At 40.7% G+C, this 27,150-nt stretch overlaps 2 protein-coding genes and 1 long non-coding RNA gene across 7 annotated transcripts in view; 1 reads left to right on the top strand and 2 right to left on the bottom strand.

The window, feature by feature from the left end:
* ENOSF1 (enolase superfamily member 1) overlaps positions 1-3,412 on the bottom strand; it is a 33,575-nt gene extending 30,163 nt beyond the window's left edge. The window contains exons 1-2 of one of the 4 annotated variants that reach the window (XM_053242939.1): positions 3,143-3,412; positions 1,556-1,664 (exon numbers count right to left, since the gene is read on the bottom strand). In XM_053242939.1, the coding sequence (XP_053098914.1) occupies positions 1,556-1,664; positions 3,143-3,226 (193 nt within the window). In that variant the 5' untranslated portion in view covers positions 3,227-3,412. The remainder of the gene's footprint in view (positions 1-1,555; positions 1,665-3,142) is intronic. The other 3 variants (XM_053242938.1, XM_053242937.1, XM_053242940.1) reach the window with 3 other exon arrangements.
* On the top strand, positions 3,358-26,489 carry LOC128322167 (uncharacterized). Its single transcript, XR_008305570.1, has 3 exons — positions 3,358-3,509; positions 24,854-24,975; positions 26,363-26,489. It is a non-coding gene; the product is annotated as an uncharacterized LOC128322167 (long non-coding RNA).
* Positions 9,098-26,615, bottom strand: YES1 (YES proto-oncogene 1, Src family tyrosine kinase). Of its 2 annotated transcripts, none has more exons than XM_053242930.1 (11): positions 26,348-26,615; positions 22,605-22,704; positions 21,769-21,867; positions 18,270-18,373; positions 18,018-18,167; positions 17,515-17,670; positions 16,706-16,885; positions 16,305-16,381; positions 15,616-15,769; positions 14,064-14,195; positions 9,098-11,094 (listed from the first exon to the last, which is right to left on the bottom strand). In XM_053242930.1, the coding sequence occupies exons 1-11, from the start codon at positions 26,613-26,615 to the stop codon at positions 10,886-10,888; spliced, it is 1,629 nt and encodes a 542-aa protein (XP_053098905.1). In that variant the 3' UTR covers positions 9,098-10,885. The 2 variants fall into 2 exon arrangements, with proteins under 2 accessions (XP_053098905.1, XP_053098906.1); XM_053242931.1 differs by lacking the exon at positions 26,348-26,615 and adding an exon at positions 23,963-24,075.
* Between the last annotated feature and the right edge of the window lie 535 nt (positions 26,616-27,150).

Below are 27,150 nucleotides of genomic sequence, written 5' to 3'. Positions count from 1 at the left end.
ATCACAGGTTTAAAATTTGACAGCAGATATTCCAAATAAAAAAGATCAGAGTGGCCAGGATATTTCTTTATGAGGGGTAAAATAAAGTTAGAACGACTATCCCTGTAGAATTGGCAGTAGAAGATTACATGAGCAGTTGTCTCTATGTCCCCTGAGCCGCAGGGGCAGCAGCACATTGAATAAGGTATTCTATTGTATTTTCCCTCCAAGACCGCAGTAGGGAGAACATTTAATCTGGCAAGGGTCAGACTCAGGGCTCTCCTGAATTTGGATAAGAGAATGTGGTCTAAGTAATCGGCCGGTTTGGAAAGAAAACTCTGAGTGCCTGTATACAGTCCCCTTGTCAAGAGTGCACATTCCTCTTGGAGGTCTGTGTCTAGGAGGCGCTGTTTGATAAAATGGGTAGCCTGATCGAAACCCCGGCCAATTAGTTCTCCCTGGGACGTAGCCAGTTCAGATGTATCACCTATCTGTGATGTGAAAATAAAATAAATTAGTTGAGGTTGAAAATAAAATAAATTAGGCTGAAGGGTAGGCAGAGGGCAGTCCCTCCTAACTCTAGTGTCAACAGCCACAAGCCAAAGGAGGTCATTACTTTCATTGGGACCAACTACAGACTCAGAACAGTAAGCAGTGAGCTTACAATTTGCCCAGAAACCTGAAAACTCACTTCTTACTATTTTGTGACTTTCTAGTTGGGCCCAGGAAAAGTACTGCACTACTTCAACTTGTGGAGAGCTAGTCTTGTGGCAGCAAGCATGTCTTGTCCCCTAAGCTAAGCAGGGTCTGCCCTGGATGCATATGAATGGGAGACTTGATGTGTGAGCACTGTAAGATGTTCCCTTAGGGGATGGAGCCACTCTGGGAAGAGCAGAAGGTTCCAAGTTCCCTCCCTGGCTTCTCCAAGATAGGACAAGACTTTTTTTATAGGACAAGATTTTTTTATTGAACCAACAAACTACCAAAGCATACAGTACATTGCCAAAGCACAATTATATACAAAGTGGTTGTTTGTACATGATATATCTACAAAGATTTACACACAATGATTTGGAAACCGAAAAGGTTATGAAGTATATGCAGGTAGTACTGTAACTCGGGGGTGGGGGATTTCAAGGCACATCAGGTAATCAGGGGGAGGGGGGGTTACATCCGATGTCCATTTCCACAATTTGTCCCATGATAGGGCTGAGAAAGATTCCTGCCTGCAACCTTGGAGAAGCCGCTGCCGGTCTGTGTAGACAGTACTGAGCTAGATGGACCTATGGTCTGACTCAGTATATGGCAGCTTCCTATGTGGATCCACACCTCCATCCCACAATGGACCAGTACAAATTCCTACAATTCTGTAGTTTAGGTGAGAGGGAAAGCTTGAGGTGCAACTCCTCACTTATTTTTTTACAGGAGGAGGAAAGGCAGTTTTTTGGGTTTTTTTGTGGGCGAGATACATGGATTCTTAGGTTCACGGGCAAAGTTCAGTAAAATGAGTGGCGGGGGGGTACTACTGAAATGCTTAGCTGGGGGATCTGCACCCCTGAACAGTATAACAACTTACCCACTTCTGTGCCTTTGCCCAGTGTAAATGTTAAGCCATAACCTTTGAGTCCATCAGGAGCATCAGTTTCTATGACAACATAGGCTGCAGAATAGTCTGGGTCAGGATGCTAAATGAAAGCAGAATCATCCAATAAAGGTGCAAGTAACACACATTAGGGATGTGCATGGAACCGGGCTGGGGAGGCTCGAAGGCGGCAGCGGGGTGTGTGTGTCTGCTTTAAGGGCCAGTGAGAGTGCACTTACCACTCCCTCCGCTTTACCCCTGCCGGCGCTCTGTGTTTTAAAAATCCACCACGGAGGCAGCATATCTCCCTACTGCCCCGTTGCCTCCTTTAAGAACATAAGAACAGCCCTGCTGGATCAGGCCCAAGGCCCATCTAGTCCAGCATCCTGTTTCACGCAGTGGCCCACCAGACGCCGCTGGAAGCCTACAGGCAGGAGTTGAGGGCAAGTATCCAATGTGCCCGAGTGCACTAGACGTGTGCACAGGCATGTTGCGTAATGTGTCTGTGCCCACGCAGGCAGGTCAGATACTTCCACCTACTTCCGGTAAAGGGAGCAATGGGGCAGCAGGGAGGTACGCTGCCCCCTCGGTGGACTTTTAAAGCACGGAGCACAGGTGGGGGCGGGGAGCGGAGGGTGCACCCTCCCCCGCCCTTATAGCAGAACCCCCTCACCTTAAATCGGCAGAACCACCCGCAGTTCAGAGGCCCATAAAGGGCCTCTGAACTGTTTCCATGCACATTTCCAACATACACATGTATTACTGAGAGCAGAACTTATGATGGCAGCAGACCTGTGCCCATGGGCAGTGCCAACTGTGGAGGGGGAACAGGTCACACATAAGCAGCTCACCTCTTTTCCATCCCTCCACAGCAGGACCCATTGCTGAACCATGAACTGAACATTGTCATAGGGCTGCAATCCTAAGCATGTTTTCTTCAAAGTGATCTCCATCAGAGTCAACAGTATTGACTTCAGAGAGAGAATACGTTTAAGATGGGTGCACTATCGTGAATGTTTTATGAACTGAGCTAGAATTCTTAACAGGTGAGAAAACCCTGCCGCCCCCTCGCCATATATTTTATTAACCTCCAGTATCTTTTCCTGCTTCCGCCATTGCCTGTGTCTTCTAACATATGTGGCTGTCAGACACCTGTAAACGCTATCTACTCATCCAAAGCTGGCTGCAAGGCAGGCAGAGGACAGTCTCTCCGTCCTAACTCTAGTGCCAAAATCAGGACGGATCTTACAATGGAACAAGTACATGTGAATATATCCCTAAGGGAACCAATTAGCATACCAACCCACTTAAATCTCGGCGAGGCGTCTTTCTCTGCTTTGTTTAGCTTGGGAATAAGGGGCGGGGGTAATCAGAGAGCTTTACAGACGACGACGGAGCCCCCGCTCAGCAAAATCTCGCTTCCATCTTAATTTTGCTGCAGCCAAATCACTCCCCTCTATAGTGTTTGTGTTCGATTATATCTGATCTACTGAAAGGGAGCTGCCACTCCGACCAGCATGCCTACAGTCTATGCTGTTGCTTGGCAAAGAGCACACAGAGGCACTTGGCTACAGCGCTTACCATAGCATCAGAGCCATGGTGGGCCAAAGATGTGGGGAAACGGATGTCGCTCACGGTCAGCTCCGTGATCCTCCCTCTGCCCATCGCTGCAAAGACACTCAGTCTCAGGCGAAGGCTCTAGTTAACTTAGGAAGCAGCTACAGCCCACCCCTTCCCAGGCTCTTCCTGAGCTCGGTTTAATGCTGATTGGTGTACGGAGCATTCCTGGGTGTTGACATCCGACAAGCGACTGGAACGGGAAGGAAGCCGAGCAAACGCGGACGGCGGCACCGAAGGACAGGGGAGTGTCAGAGAAAGGGGCGTGTTCAAAAGGACAACCTGGCAAAGACCCCTCCCCTCTCGGCCTGCAAGGCATTAACGTTTTCAGGTACCTATGCAAACAAAGCCCACATTCGGTCAAAGGATAATGTCTCTTGCACACGGTTGCCAACTTTTGAGTTTTGTACTGGCACTTTAAGCAGGAGTTCCAGAAAAACTAGGCAACAGTTCTAACCTTCTGTCACAAGGCAATGACTTCCTTTTGAAACAGGGATGTTGGGAGTCGGGAACTACAAGGGGAAGGGGGGAAAAAGCAAACCAAATTTTCCCTAGGTAGAGTCCCCTTTTAGGAGGTTGCATACAGGTATAAGAATTATTGCAATTCACATCCTTGTCATTCAAAAAAATATTTTCCTAAAGAGGACTGAAAATGCCCCTTTAACTGCAGCCCTCCCATGTGCTTAAAGTTGCTTCAGTCAGCAGTGGACATTTAGGACACAATGAGGCGATTCTCATGATCGCCCAAAAGTGGGCTAAGGGAGCCTAGCCCGCTTTTGGGCGATCGTGTGCTGCAACGGGAGCCATGCGGCTCTCAGCAGCTAACCGCCCTAAATACTCCTCCCCTAAGAGCGAGCGCTCTGGTAACCTACTCTTTTTGCTCGTGTGTTGTCGCGGTGAGTGGCAACATACAAGTAGACCCCCAACCAGGAAGCTGGTAGCAGCCTCCTGGGCTCGGGGGTCTCTCCAGAATGTCTCGTGCACTCACGCGGGGCATCCTGGAACTTCCAGGGGCCACATGGCCCCCGAACCCCGCAGACCCTGCGGGCTCCGTGGCGGAGCCAGCAGTCGTGTGGGCGGCCGATCCAGCTTCCCAGGGCTGCTGGCTTGATCGTCTGCTAAGCCCGCTCTCCCTGCAAACCCCTTTCCAGTGAGTCTCACTGATTGTGAGACTCGCCTCAATGAGGTTGCTCTTACGTTCAGCCTATACTGGGCTAGGAAAACCAAGCCCAGTCTTTGCTGATTGTAAGAACCACTGGGAGCTGCGCGGCTCCTGGTGGCAGCACAGTGGCAAAGCCCACAAAGTGGCCACCCTCTTAAACAGGCTGGGACGGAGGCACCATTTGGCAAACGGGTTCAAGTAACCCAGGCCGCCGCCAATCAAGGGCTGCACCTTATAGCCCCGAGACGCCCCCCGCCTATGACGTCAGACGCAGGGGGCGTTATTTCACTCCCAAATGGGACCGCGCGACCCCATTTCAAAACAAAATCAGCCCATGCTGCATTGGCAGGGAGAGTTGCTCCAGCTCGCGCTGCCCAACGCAGCATGGGCCGATCTGCCTTCCAAATGGGGCCACTTGGCCCCGTTTGGGAGGGAGACCACGCCCCTGCATCTGACGTCAGACACAGGGGCGTGGCTAGCCAGGTTGGGTCAGATGTGGGATTGGGGCCAGGTGCCATGGCGGCAGTCGAACACGGCCGCCAGCCTCGCTCCGTCGCTGTAAACAGGGTTAAGAGAACTAGCACTCTGTTACGCTGGTTTTTTAAATCTTCTGCCAGCCCCGGTTGTGGACTCCCAGCTGGCATGGGGGGGGGGGAACCCCATAATGCACTCACACGGTGCATTATGGGATTTTGGGGGTGTGGGGGGCAATGCTTCCCAGTCCTCAACCCTCCGTGCTGCCAGGTGCAGGCAACAGTAGTCTTAGCGGGCAATTCATCCGCCTAGCAAATCGTCTGCAGGGAGGTAAGTGCTAGCAGCCTTCCTCCTCACTCTCCCTTGAGCCTCGTCTCATTGATAATGAGAAAGGGCTCAGTGCTGTAATGTTTTGCATCCTTGATGCAATCTATAATGTATTTTCACGACATTCAATGAAACAAGTCAGAGCACCTTTATATGTCTTTGGGAACGGTAACATTGTGCCTTGAATTTTTTCAAACAGACCACCATTTGGCCCAGTGGAAGAAGGATGCTTGTATTAAAGCTATTAGAGCTGTCAGTTTCGAAGGTCACCACGATATAAGAACTTAGGTACTGTAATCTGTTTTCAGGGTAGGGATGCCAATTGTGGCCACAGTCCTTGTAAGCAGTTGCACTGCTTAAATCAGCTGAACTTGCAAGTATGTGGTCATGGGAGGAAAGCCAAACCCTCTTAAGTGAAAGTCCTTTTAAAACAGATGCAGTAAAAAGCTTTGTAAATTAAACCACCCATTGCAACAAGGTTGTTGTTTTTTTTAAACCCTATTAACTGCTGGAAAAGTTTGGCTGGGCATCACACCAGCATTTAGATAAAAACATAAAATAACTCCAAAAATACCTTAAGTGGATGTTCTGGATAGACAAACAGATCAATAAGAAGACATAATCAGCAAGCCAGAATGACTGATAAGAGGCTGACAAGTAGAAAATGAATTAAGATGTCAGAATACAGTATTTGTTCTCTCCAGCAAAATGACTAATGAGGACAAAATGCATACATTGCTCATAAGTCATTGCTCATCTGTAAGCAATACAGATACATCACCCTACATTTATGTTTAATTAAAAATCATAGGAACTGTTCATAAAATACCATTCTATTAAAATTTAGTTAATTACAGTTCTGAATATATTTTCATACAGTTAAAAACAAGTGCAGGCTGATATTATCATCTGACTATTCTACAAAAAGAAAAGGTGATAAAATCTTCACAAATAGATTATGTCTGGGCTCAGGCTCAGCCTTATATTCTTTGCTAGGGTACAATCCTGTACCCCAGTATAACAATAATAAAAATGAAGTTTCCCTATTTGTTTTTTCCTGGGGTTTTCTGGTTCCTTAGGTTTACGCTTATTTGGTTTTTCTAGTTTTCAGAAAAATCATTGTTCTCATCCTGGAAGTTAAAGGACAACAATTAACTATCAAAATAATCTTTCTAAATTTTAAAAACAAGACAAGCACAACTGTATTCATGATTTAGCATATTCATCCCTATGGTATCCATCTCTACGGTAAACATAACCATCCTTTCTCTGGATCTCTTTTACTAATTGTACTTGCCTGCTGAAATAACAGCACTGACAATATGCTGAGTGCCATTACCTCAGCACGCAGCAAAATTGCTGAGTTAAATCTTCTTAACAAAACCCCCTGGGTTTTGCTGTTGCCTCCAGCCTGTGCAGGCAGTGGAATGGAGCATGGAGGACCAAGCCAAATTATGTTTCTGTGGTTTTGATTTTGTAGCCAGTATAATATTGCAGACTGGATCATCAGATCTTATGCTCTTATGGCAAAAGTTGAAGTTGCCACACTAAACCATGTTCCAATTTTCCTTTAATTGAATCTATTACCATAATACAATAGTCTACGTAAGAGAGAGCTACATAAGGAGAGCTGGTCTTGTGGTAGCAAAGATGACTTGTCCCCATAGCTAAGCAGGGTCTGCCCTGGTTGCATATGAATGGGAGACTTGATATGTGAGCACTGCAAGATATTCCCCTCAGGGGATGAAGCCGCTCTGGGAAGAGCATCTAGGTTCCAAGTTCCCTCTCTGGCTTCTTCAATTTAGGGCTGAGAGAGATTCCTGCCTGCAACCTTGGAGAAGCCGCTGCCAGTCTGTGAAGACAATACTGAGCTAGATAGACCAATGGTCTGACTCAGTATATGGCAGTTTCCTATATTCCTAAGGAAGGTTCAGGGGACAGAAGGAGCACTTCCAATTGTATTGAGAGCTAGTGTCCTGCATACTGTCTGCAAATACATGTGACTCTAACAACTAATAAAAACCTTATCTTGTGCTTCAACAGTTAGGTATCTTTAGGATTTGTATCAAATCTACTAAGAAAGAAGTTAAGAGTTTGGCACTCATGAAGTCAAAAATAAATAGTGTTCAATGGGTAAAGAAAATAAACTGAAGAATATAGGGTTCTCTTTGAATTCTACTGTAAGTTAAGCCATCTATTTTGTGTAAACACATACACAATTATTATACACAATTATTATACTTTGGGAAGTTTAATTATGCAAAAGTAATAAAATATTAAAAAATACGCAAGCTTGTCAACACAGCATGATAGGAAAACTGAACAAAAAAGTGGAAGGTTACCACACAATGTAGCTTCAACAAAACTGATGGGCAAGGCTCGCTGTACAGTTTTGATCAGAAATTTTACATAATTTTTTCCACTAAAATATCAAAATTATTCTTAATTGATAAACATTGATTACAGTACAGGAAGTGCTGATAATACAACAAACATAGTAGTTGAAAACATGTAAAAAGTTTGCATTATCATTTCTGATGTTTAGAAAACAGTATTCTAGCAATACTACAGTCCTAATATACAGTGGCACTTCTATACACTAGAGATGCTGGAACTGAATGTACAATATTGACTGGGGCACAGTCCACCAAAACTTTTATGTGGACCACATTAAAAATGAATGGAGATTGCAAGTTAGTAGTGGTAGACATTGTGCCATTGAGTACAATCTATCAGGAACTTTTCTGTTACAAACCCCATTGAAATGAATGGGTGCTACACGGACATGGTGGTACCTACTCTTTTCAACTGCGATTGCTCATAAATTTCTGATTAATTGTGCTTACTGCTCATTGGGGGCAATCCACATACAGAAATTTCTTGCACATGTGCAAGAGTCTACCATGAGATGCAAAAATTTCCACACCCACCACCACCTCATACATGTGGAAAAAAATGTCGGGAGAATGCTGAGACACACATGAACTCTGTGGTCACTGATCTGCTCATGGAGTTCCTCCATCCACTACCTTCCCCTTTGGAATGTGGGATACAGTCCAGACATCATCTCCCTCTGATCTGTTGATATGGATGGTGTAGGGCAGGCCTGCTCAACTTCGGCCCTCCTGCAGATGTTGGTCTACAACTCCCATAATCCCTGGCTATTGGCTACAGTGGCTGGGGATTATGGGAGTTGTAGTCCAAGAACAGCTGGGGGGCCTAAGTTGAGCAGGCCTGGTGTAGGAAGTAACTATAAGCAGGAATTCATTTATGGATCTCAGGATGGGGGCTTACTAAAGTTAAGGTTACTCAGATATCCAAAGAACTGAGATGTAGTTATTTTAAAATGACAGTTGATAATGTACAAGATGCCTCCAAATGCAGTAAAGTAATCATTAGTGTTTTCTACATGTTAATGGAGGAAATACTTTACAATTTGTTTATGGTGATACAATTGCTCATAGGTGCAGAGATAGGACTGGCTAAATTCTCTTGGGGGCAGGGGGAAAGCCTAATGGTCCAGAAAAAAAATCTTCACAAATAAACCACGACTTGCCTAAGATGCACGCAGGATAATGTGTTAAAAATAATCCAAAATAAAACATCAATGGTACAATTCTCTAGAATCCTTAAGTGATGTTCCCATGATGAAGACCTAACAAAGCAATTTGAAAACCGGTCAGGTTACTTTTAAAAAAATAAGCTTCTGTAATTAGGGTGCCTTTTATTTTAAATCAATCCTACAAAACAAATTTAACACCATGCTTTATAAAAATAATTACACTTTAAAATGTATTACTATTTATAGAAAAGTGTTTCTTTCAATGCTGAATTCTCATTTATCAAGATAAGCTCACATCAAAGTCTTGAGGTAAAACATTACAAAGAAAAAATCTTAGATATGGAAGCTAATCTTGCCTTTTAAAATACATAATCATTTTTCATGAACAAGCTCATTAAGTTAGTGTTTTTTATTTCCTTACTATACAAATGTTACAATGAATTGTTCCATTTATTAATTAAAATCCAATCAATACCAGAATAATTTTCTGATGTTTTTGTTTCAATTGTATTATTACATAAACATAGCTGTATTACTCATTCTAACATATATTTAGAAAAAAATACAATCCCATAATTATTTTTTACATAAAGCCCTTTTAAAATTTGATAGGGATGTAGAAATAATAGGGTGAAAATGCAACATGATTGCACAGTTTTACAAAAATTGTTCTGGGAAAATAATTCAATATATCTTAACAGTTATATTTCCTGTATCAGGAACCAAATCTGTATGATTTGTCTGATAACATGACAATTATGTTGTTAACTTACACAAAGAAGCTTGTAGTGCAAAATGAAAAAAAGTTAAGAGTATAATTGGCAAATTCTAACAATGCCAATAGGATTTTATTGCTTGATATGTCAGAGATTATAGCAAAAATAAAATAAAATCTTACTCCTCAAAATACCTAGTGGCAATATTCATGTAGAAGGCAACTTCTGCACCTGTCTCACTAGCTGTGTGCTCTTGATCCAACAGTTGTGGCTATAGGTACATAGGCCTTTAAAAAAATATTATGCACGTGCAGCCCCTGCTCTTCATATGTACTCTGTTGTTGGATTGACTCTCCACTAATAGTTTGCCATTGGTAACTCAATATTAAATATATTGAGTCTCTCAACTTTTCATACTTTAATTTCTTTATAAATAATTTGTTGTTGATACATATGACTGTCCTTTTAAGAAAAGCAGAAGTGGTGCAATTATGTGAATCCCTGAACTTGTGATATTTTACCTTGGAAGCACTTAGAAGTAATAATCACATCTCTCCCTTTCCCAGACCTGTCTCTTCTAAAAGAAATCCCAAACATGCAAAACTGGAGCACAGGACATTGCTCTCTGCAAGGTTACATCTTAAAAGATTAAGGAGAGTCCCTCTTTTCCCTACAGCTTCATGTTATGGCTTCCAGTTTGTACATTCCATCCCATTAACATAACCATATAAAATATTACCTCACTTTGTAGTTACCTTCATCATTCTTAATTAACCTATGCAGGAATTTCTTAAAAATTCCCTTATGCTACTTTCCAGTTACATTAACATTAAAGTATTAACACAGTGCATTATGCTTTTCAGTTCTACTACTGAGGTCAAGCATTTAATCAAGTTTATCATAAATCATCTGCTTTTGTAAATAACATTTTAGCTAACCTAATTAAATCCATGTAAAAGGAACCTCAAGATTAGGATTGAACTGCTCTCTCAAATTTTAGAAACCCCATTTTACTCTGAACACAGGGCATTTTATTAAACTAGAATTGAATTGTTTGGTCCCATAAACTTAGTTATTCCTTGAACATGTCCATTTAGAGGCTATGTAACTGCTGATATTGCCTTTAGCAGTACTGATGAAACGTTAGAAGAGGAAAAGATATAGATTAGCAGCTCTGTTCCTATAAACTGTCATGGTAATGTTCATTTTACCATCCTTCTTTTCTCTTTCTCGGTATGCTTCCTTTGGACCCTGATATAATAAGGGAGAGAAATATCACATCATTGGTATATTTGGGCAAAACACTTTAGAAAGTGGTTTTGTGCAACTGTATTATGGAATTCCAGTTTGCTAGCCATCAAGAACATGCAAATAGCGGTGATTTGCCTTCCTTTGAGTCCTTCAAATCAGCAAGGAATTTTTTGAAAGTATTTTACATTTGGCAGATTTGTGCATGGTATGCAAGTTTATAAATTGTCCCCAGGCTGGTACTGTGGTTCTGTAGCAGTAAAATAGTCTTCTAAGAAAGACTGAATATATTCAAATGTTGGTCTTTCATCAGGATCTTTCTTCCAACACAATTTCATTAATTCATGGAGAGATTCTGGACATCCTTGAGGACAAGGCATTCTATAGCCACGTTCTACTTGTTCCAACACTTCCCGGTTCACCATGCCTAAAATGATAAAGAGTATTTGAAACATTTATTCAGTATAAGACAGAACAGTTTGAAAAAAGTTGTCAAGGGTTTTCTGGACTCTAAACACATGAACAGACTTATCTAAAACAAGACATATTTGTTTAACTATTAGATATGATTAATTCTGCAAAACTACAAATAAAACAATTTACTCAAATTATCTGTCATGCCTTCCTATAAAATAGTTTTTGGCTTTTATTTGGAAATATCCATTTTTTCCAAAAGGGGATTGGAGGTAAGCTTATCCCCACTGAGTTACTTTCGCTTTTAAATTTGAAGAATATATTTTAAGAGCTCCATCATCATAATTACATGAACAACTTACCTGGAAATAGCCTTCATATATTCCTGTTGAAAACTGCATATTTGAAAAATCCCACAGGTATTGTGAACAAAAAATGAAAAGTTTTTTAAAAATATATCTGCATCAAATATGTGGTTTTTAATGGGAACATATGAATTAATATCTTGGACCAGAATTAATGGTTTGCCTAGCAGCATTTTGTTTGTTGACAGTGTTCAGCAATAAATACTTGTTGCGCTAACACAACAGAAATTGTACACACTAAAGTTTGTGGAGCTGTGTAATGTTGTGTGCCAGTAGAAGAATACCTTCCCCAGAACACACACTACACATTATGCAAGGCATTGCACAAGGTCTTGTGCAACAACCAAGGCAGTCTCCACCCCATAGCCCACCTGAAATCCTGTTTGAAATGGGTCTAGGACTTTAAAGGTCAAGACAAGCACTTTGATTTTGGCCTGGAAACATACTGGTAACTAGTGAAGCTGCTACAGAATAGGCGTAACACTTATTATGAATTGTTACACTTCCATGAGCATTCTTGTGGGAGCATTTTGGACCAGCTGAAACTTTTAAACTATATTCAAAGGCAGCCCCACATACAGTGCTTTACAACATAGGCTTACTTCACAATCTACAGACTCACCATCCACAGTTTTGTATATCTGTGGTCTGGTAATGGACAACTGAAGTCAGCATATGCAAAAAAAATCTGGCTAGAAGGGGGTTAATTCTGCGTATATCCACAAGTCGGGGGTGGCCAAAATGACCTTGGAGATCATTTCCTCCCAGGAACCATTTTATGGCTCATCTGTGTAAAAACAAACAAACCCCAAACCCCTACAATTTTCAGCCGAATTTGGGGGACCATTTTCACTTGCAGGGGGCTTCCTTGGACTCCTGACTACAGCAGAGCACTGTCCGGCAGTTTATTTGGCCTGTTTTCACAATTTGGGGATGATTTGGGGTTGTGTGTTTTTTAGAGTCTGGGAACCTAAACTCCGCATTCCCATAGACTCAATGAGGCTATTCTCACAATTGGGGAAAATCGGGCTAAAGAAGCCCAGCCCGGTTTTCCCCCATTGTGAGAACCAGTGGGCGAGCCTGGTGGTTCTCTGGCGGCTAGCCCGCCAAAGTAGCCCTCCTCTTAGCCCAGGTTAGTGGAGCGAGTGCTTTGCTAACCCGGGTTTTCTGATCGTGTGCCGCCACGGTGTGGCTCCGCACCATGGCAGCACATGAGGAGACCCCCACTGGGAGGCTGCAAGCAGCCTCCTAGGCTTGGGGGTGTCTCCAGGATGCCCTGCACGCTTGCGCAGGGGATCCTGGAACTTCTGGGGGCCACACGGCCCCCGATCCCCGCAGCCCCCGCTGGCTCCGTGATGGAGCTGGCAGTAATGTGGGCAGCCGATCTGGCCACCCAGGGATGCTGTTTGATCGTCTTCAGGGATAGCAGGCAAGGCTGCTCTCCCTGCAGAACGTCCTCCGGCGCTTCACACCAATCATGTGAAGCACCTCTATGACTCATTAGCCGTGGTTTTGTTACCTGCGGTAATCTGCAGGAACAGAACCCCCGTGGATAATGAGGTACTCCTGTAGTCTAACCTGCTTAATGTCATTGCCCCTCCAGTTCTTTCTGTGGTTATCTGAAACTTCCCAGAGTCCTATGACTTTGCCTCCACTCTGCTTTTTGATCTGGCTCTACCACAATAGTCATGGACCACGTCAGGCAGGACAGACATGGGGCCCCTAAGAAAGGTAAACAAGAGCCAATCTCAAAGGTGTTCCTTGTTGGAACAAGCAGCAGCATGGAAAAGTGTCCTTTCCCTTCCAGCCTCAGCAGCAGCTGGCTGCTTAGGATTGTTCTGTATGTTTCAACCAAGCTGAACTGGGAGTGTGCTTGTATAGCTGAATATGTGAAAAACAGACAAAAATGTGCTCCCCACAAATTATTTCCTAATGAGGATGTTCAGCTTTGTCATCACTTTTATAGCAGAATCTTTTGCCTCTTTAAAGTTTTTTAAAAATATGTAATCTCTCCTTTGATTTCAGCTGAATTCTTTATAAAAAGAATACAACTGTGATGCTTTACGTTTTTTATTCCTTCTCTGATAATACATTATCACCTTTTAATAAGGATCTTTCAAAAACCAAACCCACCATATTTTCTCTTTAACTCTGTTTTTCCTCCGCCATATGTGCCTTTGAGCAGATAGCAGAATATCCTGAGTAATTCTTTTTGTTTATTTAGACTCTAACCCATGCTAGAATATTTATTCCCAGGTTTTAATACTAACTATTGCTTTACACACTGTGAAATGAGACCTTTATATCAAAATAGCAGTTTGCAGGCTTTATTCTTTCCACATAGCAGAACCACCTTTTTATATTAACCAAAACACTATTTTATATCTTTAGTTCAGTGGAGAAAACAAAGCTCAATATAGTCTAGTTTTGATTATTTTCTTTTTAAGATTTCTTTGCACTACAGGAATTGATATGTAGAAAATGCACAATAATCAACAGAATACATGTAAACTGATAATGCAATACAGAAATAAGCAGCAATATTATTTATTTTTCTATTATGCCCCAAACTTGCATCTTCATATTCTTATGAAGGCCTGTTAAGATCTCTTTTTACCTGGATATGGCACTCGACCCTTTGTTACAAGCTCCGTCAACAAAATTCCAAATGACCAAACATCAGATTTAATTGTAAACCGACCATATAATGCAGCCTCAGGTGCTGTCCATTTAATTGGAAATTTGGCCCCTAGAAGATAAAGAAAACACAGAAGAACCCCTCCTTTAACATACTTTATTTACAATTAACTTTTTGAAAATTGGCTTGGTGGACACTCCACATAGACAACTTCTGAATCTCATGTTAGGAAAAATATGGTGAATATCCCTTTGCCAGGTGCTATAACATATTATTTATACTGAGGTAAGAAGCGATTTGTTGTCTCTGCTACAGGACAGATTTGGGTTTCCTCCCTGCTGCTCAGAAAATTTCAATAAAGATGTGAGCATCATGTTTTGCATGTCTGCTTCTAAAGTTAGGATTAAAATCAAATGCTAACGAACTCTGCTGTGATAAATTGTGAATATGTTTTGCAAACATATTTTGTAAAGTTATTCTATGATGCCATTATTGGCACTGATGCCAATCTATGATGCCATTCAACCGCCCTGAGCCATTTTGGAAGGGCGGTATACAAATCAAATCAAATCAATAAATAAAATTTACAGGTCACATAAAAAGCCCTTTCTCAAGATCCGTAAGAAGGGCTTGTCGGGCAGGGAGGAAGGTTCACTAACCTTCCCTTCCCCGCAGAAAATCCGTCGAAGGAGCTGGGTGTGCAGATCGTGCACCCAGGCAACTCTCTGCTGCCCCAGGCAGTGTGGAGGATCAGGGGCCCGGATACGTCATCCTGGCCCCAGAAATCCCATGATGCACCATGCAAGTGTGCGGTGCATTATGGGTATCCCCCTGGCGACGGGTGGGAACCCCTAAGTATCTCAGCCCTGGTTTCAAGCAGCCGGTGCCGGAAGATAATTTTAAAAACCCCCAAAAATGGGGCTAGAGGAGTGCTTGCACCCTTAACCCAGTTTAAGAGGCTGGCCTCTGGTGGATTTGCCACCGAAATGCCACTGGGATCTGCCACAATCCCCGTGATTCTTACAATCAGCCAAGACTGGGCTTGGCTTCTTTAGCCCAGTTTTGGCTGATCGTAAGAACAGCCTCAAAGACTATTTTAAAGAGTATTTCTGTATCCGTGACCAGATTAACGTAAAAACAAACACAAAAATTAAGTTTATCTATCCAGATAGTTGAAATGATCTTTGGCTCTAAATAACAAAACTATTACTTCAAATATATGTTGGGGAAAAACTATAATTCTTCTAAAAACATTAGCTTGGTTGGCTAGGTTATATCTGACATACCAAAGGACAACACTTGAAGAAGTGCTTAGGTCTAACTGAAAGTGGATGTGATCACTGCATTGGCTCTTTGAATATCAGATCCTTTAAAGGATGTCATACATGTCAGTGCATGTGCGCGCACGCACACAGAGACAAACACCTCTCTAACAGAATTAAAGTATCAGAAATGCCAATTCATTGGATTATACTGATGAAGTATCCAGATGTGGTACTAAATATTAATTGAATATACTGTATTGATATACCTTGTCTGGCAGTGTATTCATTGTCCTCTATTAACCTTGCTAAACCAAAGTCTGCAATTTTGCACACCAAGTTGTCCCCCACAAGGATGTTAGCTGCCCGAAGATCTCGATGAATGTAGTTCATTCTTTCAATGTAGGCCATACCATCTGCAATCTTAAAAAAAAAAGTATTTAAACCAATGTATTTAAAATATGTATTTAAAAAAACAATGCTCAGTTCATTAAAAACATAAACTAACTAAAATATTCAATTCTGTTGTTTAGCTAGAGGAAAGCAAAGCTTGCGCCACTGAGTCGGTGTCGACTTGGTAGAATACAGGAATGGTTTACCATTGCCTTCTCCTGCGCAGTATGAGATGATGCCTTTCAGCAACTTCCTAAATCGCTGCTGTCCGATATAGGAGTTTCCCATATTCAAACCAATAGCCTCCTACTCTCGAGGCAGGTTGCGTCCCCACTGAGCCATTAGATTTAGCTTTACAAGTTACAAATGTAAGACTGATACTAGATGCTTACTATTCAACAATATATATTCTGCTCAAACATATGCAGTAATAATAATTAGTCTGCAACAGGTTTAAAAGATTACAATAACACTGTTCTTGAAAAAGTTGTACACTCAAGTTAGAGCAGATAGCTACTTCCATGTTTTTCTACAGGTTAAGATTTTAATTGATTTAAATAAGTACCTGAGCAGCCATATCCACCAACTGTGGAAGCTTTAAGTATTTCCCTTCTCCTTCCTTAAGGAAGTCTAGTAAGCTACCTGTAGAAAGATATTAATGCAGTAATTTAGGTATAGCTTAAACTTCTAAAGGAGAATTATTAAAAGGAAAATATAAGGAACTGTCCCCCCCCCCCCCCGGCCATAGGACCTCTCATTGTAAATATTGTTCTTTTTGATGCATGATAATGTCTGATATCCTCACAAATGGTGTGGAGGCTCAGTGTTCAAAGCACTTCTGCAAAGAAGATCCATCCCACTAAGATATTTAGTCCATAGTCCATTGTTTCTAAACAATGACAAACCAAACAGTATGACTCATACAACTGTTTTCAATTTTTTATTTCTATCTAATAAGAAACATACCCTTTGTCATGAATTCAGTGACTATATAGATTGGCTCCTCAGATACAACAGCATAAAGTGGAACAAGTTTATCATGCCTTAGTTTCTTCATGATCTGAGCTTCTTGTAGGAAAGCTTCTGGCATCATTGTACCCGGTTTTAGTGTTTTGATTGCTACTTTTGTAGTTCCATTCCATGTTCCTATGGAAGCAATAAAGTTCACTGCCAGTTACAGTAGAGAGACAAGTCCTATTCAGACATTATATTGAACACTCATACAATGAGTGTACCATCTACATAGGTACAGTTATACATGTTATGCTGAACACTGTAAAACAGTACACTTCCTATCTGTTGCCCTGCATTTGGGTGGTCTCTACCCAGGTTCACTTTAAAAGTGAATGTAATTACAGTCATTAACACCAAAACATGTATGAGTGTACAGACATATGTACACTCGTGCAACATGATGTCTGAATTGGGCATCAGATAACTACATGGTATGATAACTATTGTCCATAAATTGTTCTCTTTTTAATAACCCTTTAAAAATCCGATTACAATTAATTTTTCATGCCATTGTAGTCTATGAAGCTGTCTTAAACAATGCCATAGTATATTTTGTATGCCATAGTATATTATGTCATACTATAATATACATTATTGTATATTATAACTAGAAGTAGCTCTCCAAGGCCAACGGAGGGGGTCTTTCCCAGCCTCATTATCTAAAATCCACTTAAAACTGCTCATGCCATGGATCACACCTGGGATTTTATGCATGCCAACCATATGCTCTACTACTGAGCACTTCCCCATGCAATACTTACCCATCCATACTTCACCAAAGCAGCCTTGGCCCAACTTAACTTCTAAACGCAAAGATTCTCTAGGAATTTCCCAGGCATCTTTTGCTAAACCCTGTGTCTGAGGTTTCACAGTTGGACACACAGTCGTTAACTTATGACACAGGCCATCAGCATGCTCTGGGGGGAAAATAAAAAAAAGTTTTATTTTCATAGTCGCATATCTATTTATCTAAGATGGGTAATATTCACAGTTGTCCTTAGTCTGGAAAAGAATTCCTTGCTCTAGAGTAAGGACAACAGCAGACCCAATATTTGTACACTGCCCTTAAGGATAAGCCTTCCCAGGGCAGCTAACATATTCTAAAACAATCAATTGCCTTATTTCGAGAAATAATCTATTCAAATTCTCTCATCAAATCAAAGGTGCTTTCTATAATTTTTAACACACATATTTAGGATCAGACAATTATATTTTTATTCCAATCACAACATATAAATCAACATTTGGCAATTTCAAGACCTACCTGTATAGTGTTTGACCAGCTTTTGTAAAGATTCAAATTGTGCTCTAGTTGTTATGTAATATCCACCATTGTCAAGTTTTCTAATTTTGTAGTGTTTCACATTATCACCTCTGACTTCATCCCAGTCACGTATAGAGAGGGAATAAGCACCTAGGAAAAAATACATAATTAATATTTTGATGTTGTCAGCATATTTATAAACAAATCAACCTGATCATTTACCTTATGGAGTAACAAATGTAAGATACATACCTTTTGTAGTTTCACTCTCTCGGACTAAGAATATACCACGTTGGTTCCCAGGATTTAAAAGTAATCTCTCTGCATCTTTTCTGCCCATTTTACCAAAATACCACCTAGAGAATTCAAAGGGGAAAAAATATGTTGTTAACAATATTCTGACTAAAATAGCAATATAAAGACAATCCATTACAAAACAAGCCAAGATATGTCACTGCTTTTAAAGTCAGGACTGATTCATTATGGCAGGGTCTTCCACAGAGAACTTGCTCCATCTAGAGCTCCATTTATATATCTTTAAAATGGAATTGGAATATTTTCTAACAGGAGTTGTAATTTGTTGGGCTCGGATCTGAAAATCATCCATAATTCCAAGGGCACTTTAGTCTCTCCCCACCACCTGAATATCAGTCCCCAAATCACATGGCAAACTGCTTTTAAACCTGATGGGAATTTCAAAAGCAGTTGTTTCATGGCATCAGGGCCACTTATTCAGACAGAATAAGACAACATTTTACTTAAGAAAGTCAAAGCAGCTCTTTGATTGATTCCCTTCCAATTTAAACATTAGTTTTAACATCATTTCACTGTAGTTTTATTGTATTTTTAAAACAAAAAGCATCTCAAGCACAATTTCAATGGGAACCACTACATACAATTGTTTAAAAAATTGATAATTTAATTATATTATTGTATTCTAATCCTCATGATGGGCAAACAATAAAAATACGAAGTTATGGAACTGAATATTTATAGATACAATTCTATAAATACAGGCAAGGTTTCTTTTCATTTGTGCTGGGCATGTGGAGAAGGTAAGAAATAGTAAGGATCTCTCCCACTGTTTTACTTTCTGCATATCCCTGGTGCAAATAAGAGAAGATCCTAAGCCTATTCATATAATATGCTCAATGCATGTACAATCTGTGGACAGAGTACATATGCATTCGTACATATGTATGAATCTGTACACACAGAGTTATTCACACATTATATTAAACACATGTATTACAGTATCCTTCCCATTTTTAACTGTATTTTAACTGTTTGAGAGGGTCTAACACAAGTACAACATAATGTCTGTGTAGGGAATTATGGCGAACACAAGTATAGATGGCTAGTATAACTAGCTACTATGCCATGCCAACCTTTGTGGAATCTTGATCATAGCATTTCAAAACAGCGGCAATACAAAGAGAACTGCTACCATCCAAGACTCAGATGACAAAAACCAAGGCTCATGACAAAAATGGAACATGATAAATAAATGCTTGAAGCATTTATACTGAAGAACTAGTTATCATATGAATCATCAACTGTTATTCATTTCCACCCACTGTAACTTAATATAAGGTTATTTTCATAATCTACAAGTACTACTTCAATGCTATCCAGATGGAGATGCATCCATCTAATTGTGTTCCATAATGCTGTTGCCCTTAGTAACTAGGATAAAAGTTCAGAAGTTACTGGTTAAGTGCATTTTAAAAAACCTGCTAAATGATGCTAACACTGTAGACTATTCTTCTATGTCAACCCTTCTTATAGCACTAGATTATTCATACTGTATATGATAGAATTATGCAGTTCTAAATAATCCATATAGACATGGTTGCTGTGAAGCCACCTTTGACGTTTAGCCCAGCTGGCCCATAGATTCTATCTATCTATCTATCTGATTTCTATACCACCCTTCCAAAATGGCTCAGGGTGGTTTACATTAAAACAAAACAATTAAAATCAACTAGCAGTTAAAAACAGAGATTGTAAAACACCATAAAACAATAACAGTTAAAACATTCAAAACAGTTTAAAAACCCTGAAAAACCAGGTTACGATGTTAAAACCATTTACAACAATTTAAAAACACTGGAAAACCAGGCCAAACAGATAGGTTTTAAGGGCTTTCCTGAAGGCCAAGAAAGAATTCAGATTACGGATTTCTGGAGGGAGTGCATTCCACAGCCCAGGAGCAGCTACAGAGAAGGCCCGCCTCTGAATCACCACCGGCCGCACCGGTGGTAGCTAGAGATGGACCTCCTCAGATGACCTTAACGTGTGGTGAGGATCTTGCAGAAGGCAGCACTCTCTAAGGTAATGCATTTGATTGCCTTGTGAGCAAAATACAAAATCAAAATACAGAATTTTGCACACACAAAATGTGTGCAAAATCAATGAAAGGATTTCCCCACACACTCTGTGACTTACTTGTCAGGAAAAATAAGCTCAGCTAAAGCAGTCTCATGATTCTCAGATGCTAGCCCATGTATGCTGAGGCACCTGAGGAGCCACATTCAGCCCTCTGCTGCCCCTGTGCTCCAGGGCAGTGCAGCAGAATGTAGATATTAAAGTTACTAAGGTGGATGTACAATTCAGGCAGCAAGGGTATTTGCAGGAGTGGCTCGAACACGAGGCTGCTTCCCTCACAAGCCTCTCTTTGCCTTCAGCTTCTGAGGTGCACTGCTGCCACTTGCTGTTTGCACGCTGGCACAAGGGAGCATGGCATATTCCTCCAGCAGTGCTGGCTGGCCTCTCTTCATCGCCACTGCGCTGCAGCAGGGGAGAGAGAAAGAGCTGGTGCCAGTGGTGATGAAGAGAGGCCAGTCAGAGCAGAGCAGTGGTGATGAAGAGAGGCCAGTCAGTGCTGCTGAAGGGACACTCCATGCTTCCTTGTGCTGGTGTACAAACAGGAAATGCTGGCAGCATACCCCAGAAGCCAAGGCTGATGGTGAAAGAAAGAGGTGGCTTGTTGCAATTCACCTCAAGCAGCAAACAGAAATGACTCAGCCCATTTGTTCTCTGCTATTTAAAAATATATTCACTGAACATAGTGCCTGTTTGGATGGTCTCCTAGCGCATTTCTAGACAGCCATGCTATCTGTTTGCAAATAGTAGAATAGCACTAGCTTTGATCAGATCCAGTGAAGCACTGCTGCATATGGAAAGACAACATGGTAACCTTGCTGCCAGGATGATAGCCATTCATGTAGAAGGTGTACAACAACATTTAATACTATCAGCAATAGATTCACCAGCATTCCTGCAGTTGGACTTTTTGATCTAAACAGTTCAATCAGGTCTGCCACCACCACCAAAGTACTTGGAACACATGTAATAGAGGTTTCCTTTGTTCTTAACAGAAAGCTGTTCCTTCAAAAAGTGGTATAAATGTCATTAATTAATGGTTTGGCTCCAGTCACTTTCCTAATATATCCAGGCTGTGATGGGCTAATAATGGTAGCAGCAGCTACACTTGCAAACACCAGATTTAGAACTGAACTGTTTCTGCTAAACACTTGGCAAAACATTCCTCTCTCAACACCCACATATTTTACATACATCTCTGTTACTTAAAATACAATCAGCATCTGTTAAGGAATTCATTTTATTCTACCCATGCCATAGGTACTTCAATTTGAGTCAATTAATGTTGGTTTACAATTCTTATGCCTATAATTCGGTTGAGAAATTATGGGAGAAATGACTGACAAAGGATGCAATAATGCCTTACTCTTCTGCTTGAATTGAATCTGCAGGAGCTACATAATTGCTAGGGATGTAGCCACTCTTTCCAGTTGCAATAGACCTTGCTTCCCACCAGTCTCCTTCCCTGAAAAAACAAGAGTTGTTATACTGAATATGCATGAGCAATGGATAACTTTGAGTGAAATGACACATACAGATGAATGTCAGTTCTCTTTTCAGTCCTAGTTTAGCTAGTTTGGTCCATTTGAAATTAGAAAATGGCTTTTTAACTAGACTGCACCACAAAGTAGTACATTTTTCATTTAAGGGCAATAGAAGGGAAATGGAAATTTTATTTTTAAAAAAGCTGAAAGGCTCTAGTACTTCAAGTTAGAAAAGAGGGGAAATGTCCTCCTAATCTCCAAAGAAAACAGAAATTTGGCATAGATATGATGGGAGGGTGGGGAGGGGAAAACTCATCTTCCAAATGTGAAAAAGCTAAGGAGATTATGGATCCCATATTATACCAAATTGAACTTTCGGAAGTACCCTAACTGCAGGTTCTAGAATGACAAAAATATCAATATTCACAGTTAAGATGACATTGTACATCTAATGGCAATACAGATTGTACAGATAATGGTAATATTTTGGAGACATTCCCAGTAAAAACACAAGGCCCAAGCTAGATACCTTTTGCATTCTTCTCACTGCCTCCTGCATATGCTGCTCTGCATGCAGGAGTTTCCTACTTCTGATCCCTTTCTCCCCACTGACAATCATTCTAACAGCAAACAATTGCACTATTGGGACAGTTATACATGCTTAATAGCATACCAAAGGATTCAACTTGATCAAACCCACAACTAAGAGACCACGTACGTGTTATTTATTATCTGGAACCGTTCACCTTTCTTGAATGAAAGATCATCTGTAGTTCTCGCTTCATAGTCATATAAAGCCACAAAAATAGTAACACCACCTTAGGAAAAGCGAAGAAATGGCAATTATGTATTTTGCTAAACACAGCATAAAGATGCAAATCAAATACACATGAAGTACATAAAAGCGATTCCCCAATTTAAATTCTAAAAATAACTAGATATTCTTCTTAAATGATAATGATTGTTTGCAAACGTTTTCAAAATATGACATTGCCCAATTTCTGTTTATGCAATGTAAGAACAGAATTCTGACCAGTTTTTTTTTTTAAACAAAGAGGGAGACACTACCCAAGAGCTGCTTGTAAAGACAAGATGTCATGTTTCCACAGCGCGCCTGTACTTTCCCTCACAGATATACTAATATATGTGCTACATACAGTGTTATGGCATGTGTCTAAGTGGAGGCATTTTTCCATGCTGAGAATCAAACTCTTCTCCTAGATACCTCTGGGTTTTCCATAAAGGCCCTCCTACCTGCAGTGCTTGGCAATTTGGCAGTGGCAGGTGGTGGTGTTGTGGTACGTTCTTGTTGTTTGTTGAATGCATAAGGCTGTGTGTGTGCGTGCACATTTACACATCATGTAAATGTTGCTGTGTATTGATTGGTGCCTTTCATGGCTTACTAACCTGCTGGCATGCAATGTGGGGCAGACTTTCTAGAAGAGCAGTCGGAGTGCCAGTGTTGCTTCGTTAGAATGTATTTCTATAGCTATGGTTGTGCTGTTCACTCTGCTACTGGATGGGCATAGGATTGTGACTGTGTTATACTGGGGTTAGCCCTGGCTTTGTTGCCTGGTGCAGAAAGACCATTCAGTATATGTTAATCAATCATTTGCAAACATATTAATTATATACGTCATCATACTTTCATGATGAAAATATTGCATACTACTAGAAATTGTGCCACCTAATGGCACAGCGGGGAAGTAATTTGCCTAGGGAGCAAAAGGCTGCTCGTTCGAATCCCTGCTGGTATGTTTCCCAGACTATGGGAAACACCTATATTGAGCAGCAGCGATATAAAAAGATGCTTAAAGACATCATCTCATACTGCATGGGAGATGGCAATGGTAAACCCCTCCTGTATTCTACCAGAGAAAACCACATGGCTCTGTGGTTGCCAGGAGTCGACACAGACCCGACAGCACAACTTTACTTACTAGAAATTGTATGATTCCCTTAGCTGTAAGGCTCCATCCCCCCCCCACTTTTGGGGGGCAAATTATTAACAACTTCACTTTAGGGTACAAGCTCACTTATTAATTTATAGCTTTATAACGAGAACGCTGATCATACCTTTTGGAAAACAAAGCATACCTAGGAATGAAATTCAGAAATGTTCACATAATAGCAGCTTTCTTTAAAAGTAGCTTACTATATTCTGTCAAGTGTCAATATCAAACTCTGAATGTAGATTGTAAATTTCAGTTAAAGCTGACAAGAACAAAAACAAAATACCAAGAATACTTTGTTTGTTAAAATGGAGTGTAATGTACATTTTAATTGATTTTTCTACAGATGGTAGTTATATAATCTCTTTAAATTCATAGCTTTGGCATATAGTTTGCAAACATATATATTATTCTGCAGATACTGCAGAAAATCTATGTTTTGCTTTAAAATTCTACTGCAGGGTATTTCAGGAGAGGGCTCAAAGTAGCATTTGCAATCATCACATTTCAATAACAGCATGTAACAGCTTGACAGACGATGCAGGCTATAAACTGTGCCAAACAAACAAGCAAGTGCCCCCATCACACCTTCTCAAAAACAAATAACCTCTTCTTAGGGGTTTTTTACCGACAAATCCATGTATTTTAACAACATGTTGAAGTTTAGGATACACTATATATAGTCAGATTAGGAAATACATGAATCTTTGTAGCTGCAGTTATGCTAGAGTCCACAAACTAACACACCGTGTACAGATGATCATGTCTGCAGAGAAAGGAGTATGATTCCCCCTTACTGCTAACATAGTACTTCCCTGATTCAGTAGCAGTAGCATAACTGACTAAACATAATGTGCGTGTGGGGAAGCGTGCAGGTGGAACACCTGTTGCAGAGGAAAAAGCTTTTTTAGTGTATTAATTTAGGATAAAGATGATTAATGTGGGGGCATGATAGAGGTTTACAAAGTTATTAGTAAATGAAGCTGCATCCTGCAAGCATAGATGTGTGTTTCAGATTGCTACAAGAAGCACCACCAAATCCAAGTCTGAAGATGTAATGGAATTCTCACTTCCACTAAATTCCATCCCACATGTGGCTTGGCTTGTTCTGTGCTGGAATATTGGACTCATTATGAGGTAAACTTTTACTGTTATGTGTCATATCTTGAACCATGTTTATTTCTACCTTCAGTTTTCTGGGAGGCCTGGAAGTACCTTAACAATTTTGGGATATACTTTGATCCTTTCTTCTGAGGGAGAGAAGTACAAAGCCCCCAGCAAAGGTGTCTTGGACCAGAGGTGTACCAAATTTCAGCCCAAGAGTCCAGTTCAGGGCTGGCAGTCAGCTCCAAACCTGATTCTCTAATACTATATAGCACAGCAGAGGAAGGTCTCAAGTGAATGTGAAGGTATTAAGTGAGTGAAAAGGCGGGGAGGGTGAATCTCCCCCCTCCCCACACTGCCGCCAGATCTAAGCAGCACTTCAAAACACCTTCTTCCAAACTGGCTAAAGCCCTGAACAGGAATACTTCTTTTAGGGGTTGGGGATACCCTGAAACCAGTAGGGCAAATAGTAGGGTTACCCCTAGACAAGATACTCACCAGTGTAATCCCACCCCCCAAAACATATCCCCCATTGGAAAAGTATGTTAGAAACAGTAAAAATGACAATGACAAAAGGATGAGAGAGAAAAGAGAACTGGTCCTTTCCCACCTTCAACACTGAGAAAAAGGTATTTTCCAGACACCTGGGGAGGAGAGGGAGAAACTTGTCCCACTGCCATACTACTCAGGTTGTGAGCTGTTCAGCTTGCCTTGAGACTTTCCTCACTAATCTACAATGCTATAGTGCTCATATTCAGGGATGACTTGCAGCTTTTTGTGCCTCTAGTCTTGAGCACTCAGATACAGTGTGGAGGTTAACATTCCCCTGTAATGTATCACTCAGGTTGAGGCTGACTAAGCAACTGAATCTTCACCCTCTTTGGTGCAATGCATTCAGGTTTGGAGCTGGTGATACAGCATCTCTCTTGCTCTGTACTAGTCAGAATGGTAGCTATCCCCACTGTCGTCCATGCCACCAGTTTCCCCACAACAATCACTTTGAGGGGGAAAGGAAGTAGAACCCCCTTGTGCCCTCCACCCCAATTTGCGTTTGAAGTAAATTTGTGTGTATGAAACCAATATTTTTACAGACATATCTGTAAAAATATGTTCGGAGTTCCCTTACAATATACACCTTACAACTTGAGTATGCTGACAGTTACACTAAATCTTGATTCTCCCCATCCCTACTACTTTACTTTGATATTCACAAATTATAAATGTTTCAGTACTTTCTGAGTGAGGGCAGACAATAAGAATATATGAAAACATCATTTGAAAGGTAACATGAGATTAATTTCAAGACATATTTTTGACAGCTTTTCTTCCTGTCATAACAATACAGTATTCCAAATACGAGGTCATCGACTAGTTAAGCAGAGGTAATTTCTAAAATGATACCCACCTGTTAAACCACTAGGATATGGACATGGCACAGATGAAAATGAGGAAGATGCTCCGCCAAAAGGTGTCATACCAGATGACCCACCAAAAGGAGTCACAGAATGGCTGTTAAAATTAACTGATGATCCCTTTGCTGCAGCAGGTGACTGGTTTGCTTGGGATGAATCTGACCCATAATGGCTGGCATGGGAAGTAATGGGTTCTGGCGTATTGTCAGTTCTGTATTTCATGGTTGGACTTTTATCTTCCTTACTTTTAATGCAGCCCATGGTCTTTTCTGTTGAGAAGAAGAGGCAGGTATCACTTTAATGTGTCAATAATTAAATAAAATTTTGTCTCCTATCATTAAGTATGCATTGAAACAAACTGAAGATCTAACTGTTGTGAAGTCAATAAGTCTAACTTCTAAAACAATATTATTTATTTATTATATATTACTAGGCAGGATCCAGACTAAACATTCCATCAACATAAACCCTTCCACTCATACAAGAACCCCTTCTGCATGTGCAGTGCTCTTTCAGTTAACGGAAGACAATGCTAATAAACCACATGGCCCTTTATATGTATTATATTTTAAGTGTTTATATCCTACTTTTAGTTAAAAACAAACAAAGCAGTTTACAAAATAAAACATAGGCATAGACAAAAAACTATGCTAACACAACATTAAAGACTTCAATCTACAAGTTAGCATAAAAGAGTATTTTCAGTAGACAGTACGTTTCAAAATTTTTAAGGCTGAGATTGAAAGGTCTTCTTATACCCAAAATCCATTAATCTCAATCTTTAAAAACTCAGCTG

Source organism: Hemicordylus capensis, chromosome 4 (genome assembly GCF_027244095.1).
Source record: "Hemicordylus capensis ecotype Gifberg chromosome 4, rHemCap1.1.pri, whole genome shotgun sequence".
NCBI classification, from domain to species: domain Eukaryota; kingdom Metazoa; phylum Chordata; class Lepidosauria; order Squamata; family Cordylidae; genus Hemicordylus; species Hemicordylus capensis.
This window is presented reverse-complemented; position numbering and strand designations above follow the sequence as displayed.

Coding starts and splice junctions, on each gene's coding strand:
- YES1 (XM_053242930.1), bottom strand. CDS start 26,615: ATGGGCTGCATTAAAAGTAAGGAAGATAAAAGTCCAACCATGAAATAC. Junction 21,868..22,604: donor TTCCAGATAATAAATAACAC/GTACGTGGTCTC, acceptor TTGTTTTTTCAG/GGAAGGAGACTGGTGGGAAG. Junction 17,671..18,017: donor GCTGGTCAAACACTATACAG/GTAGGTCTTGAA, acceptor TTTTCCCCCCAG/AGCATGCTGATGGCCTGTGT.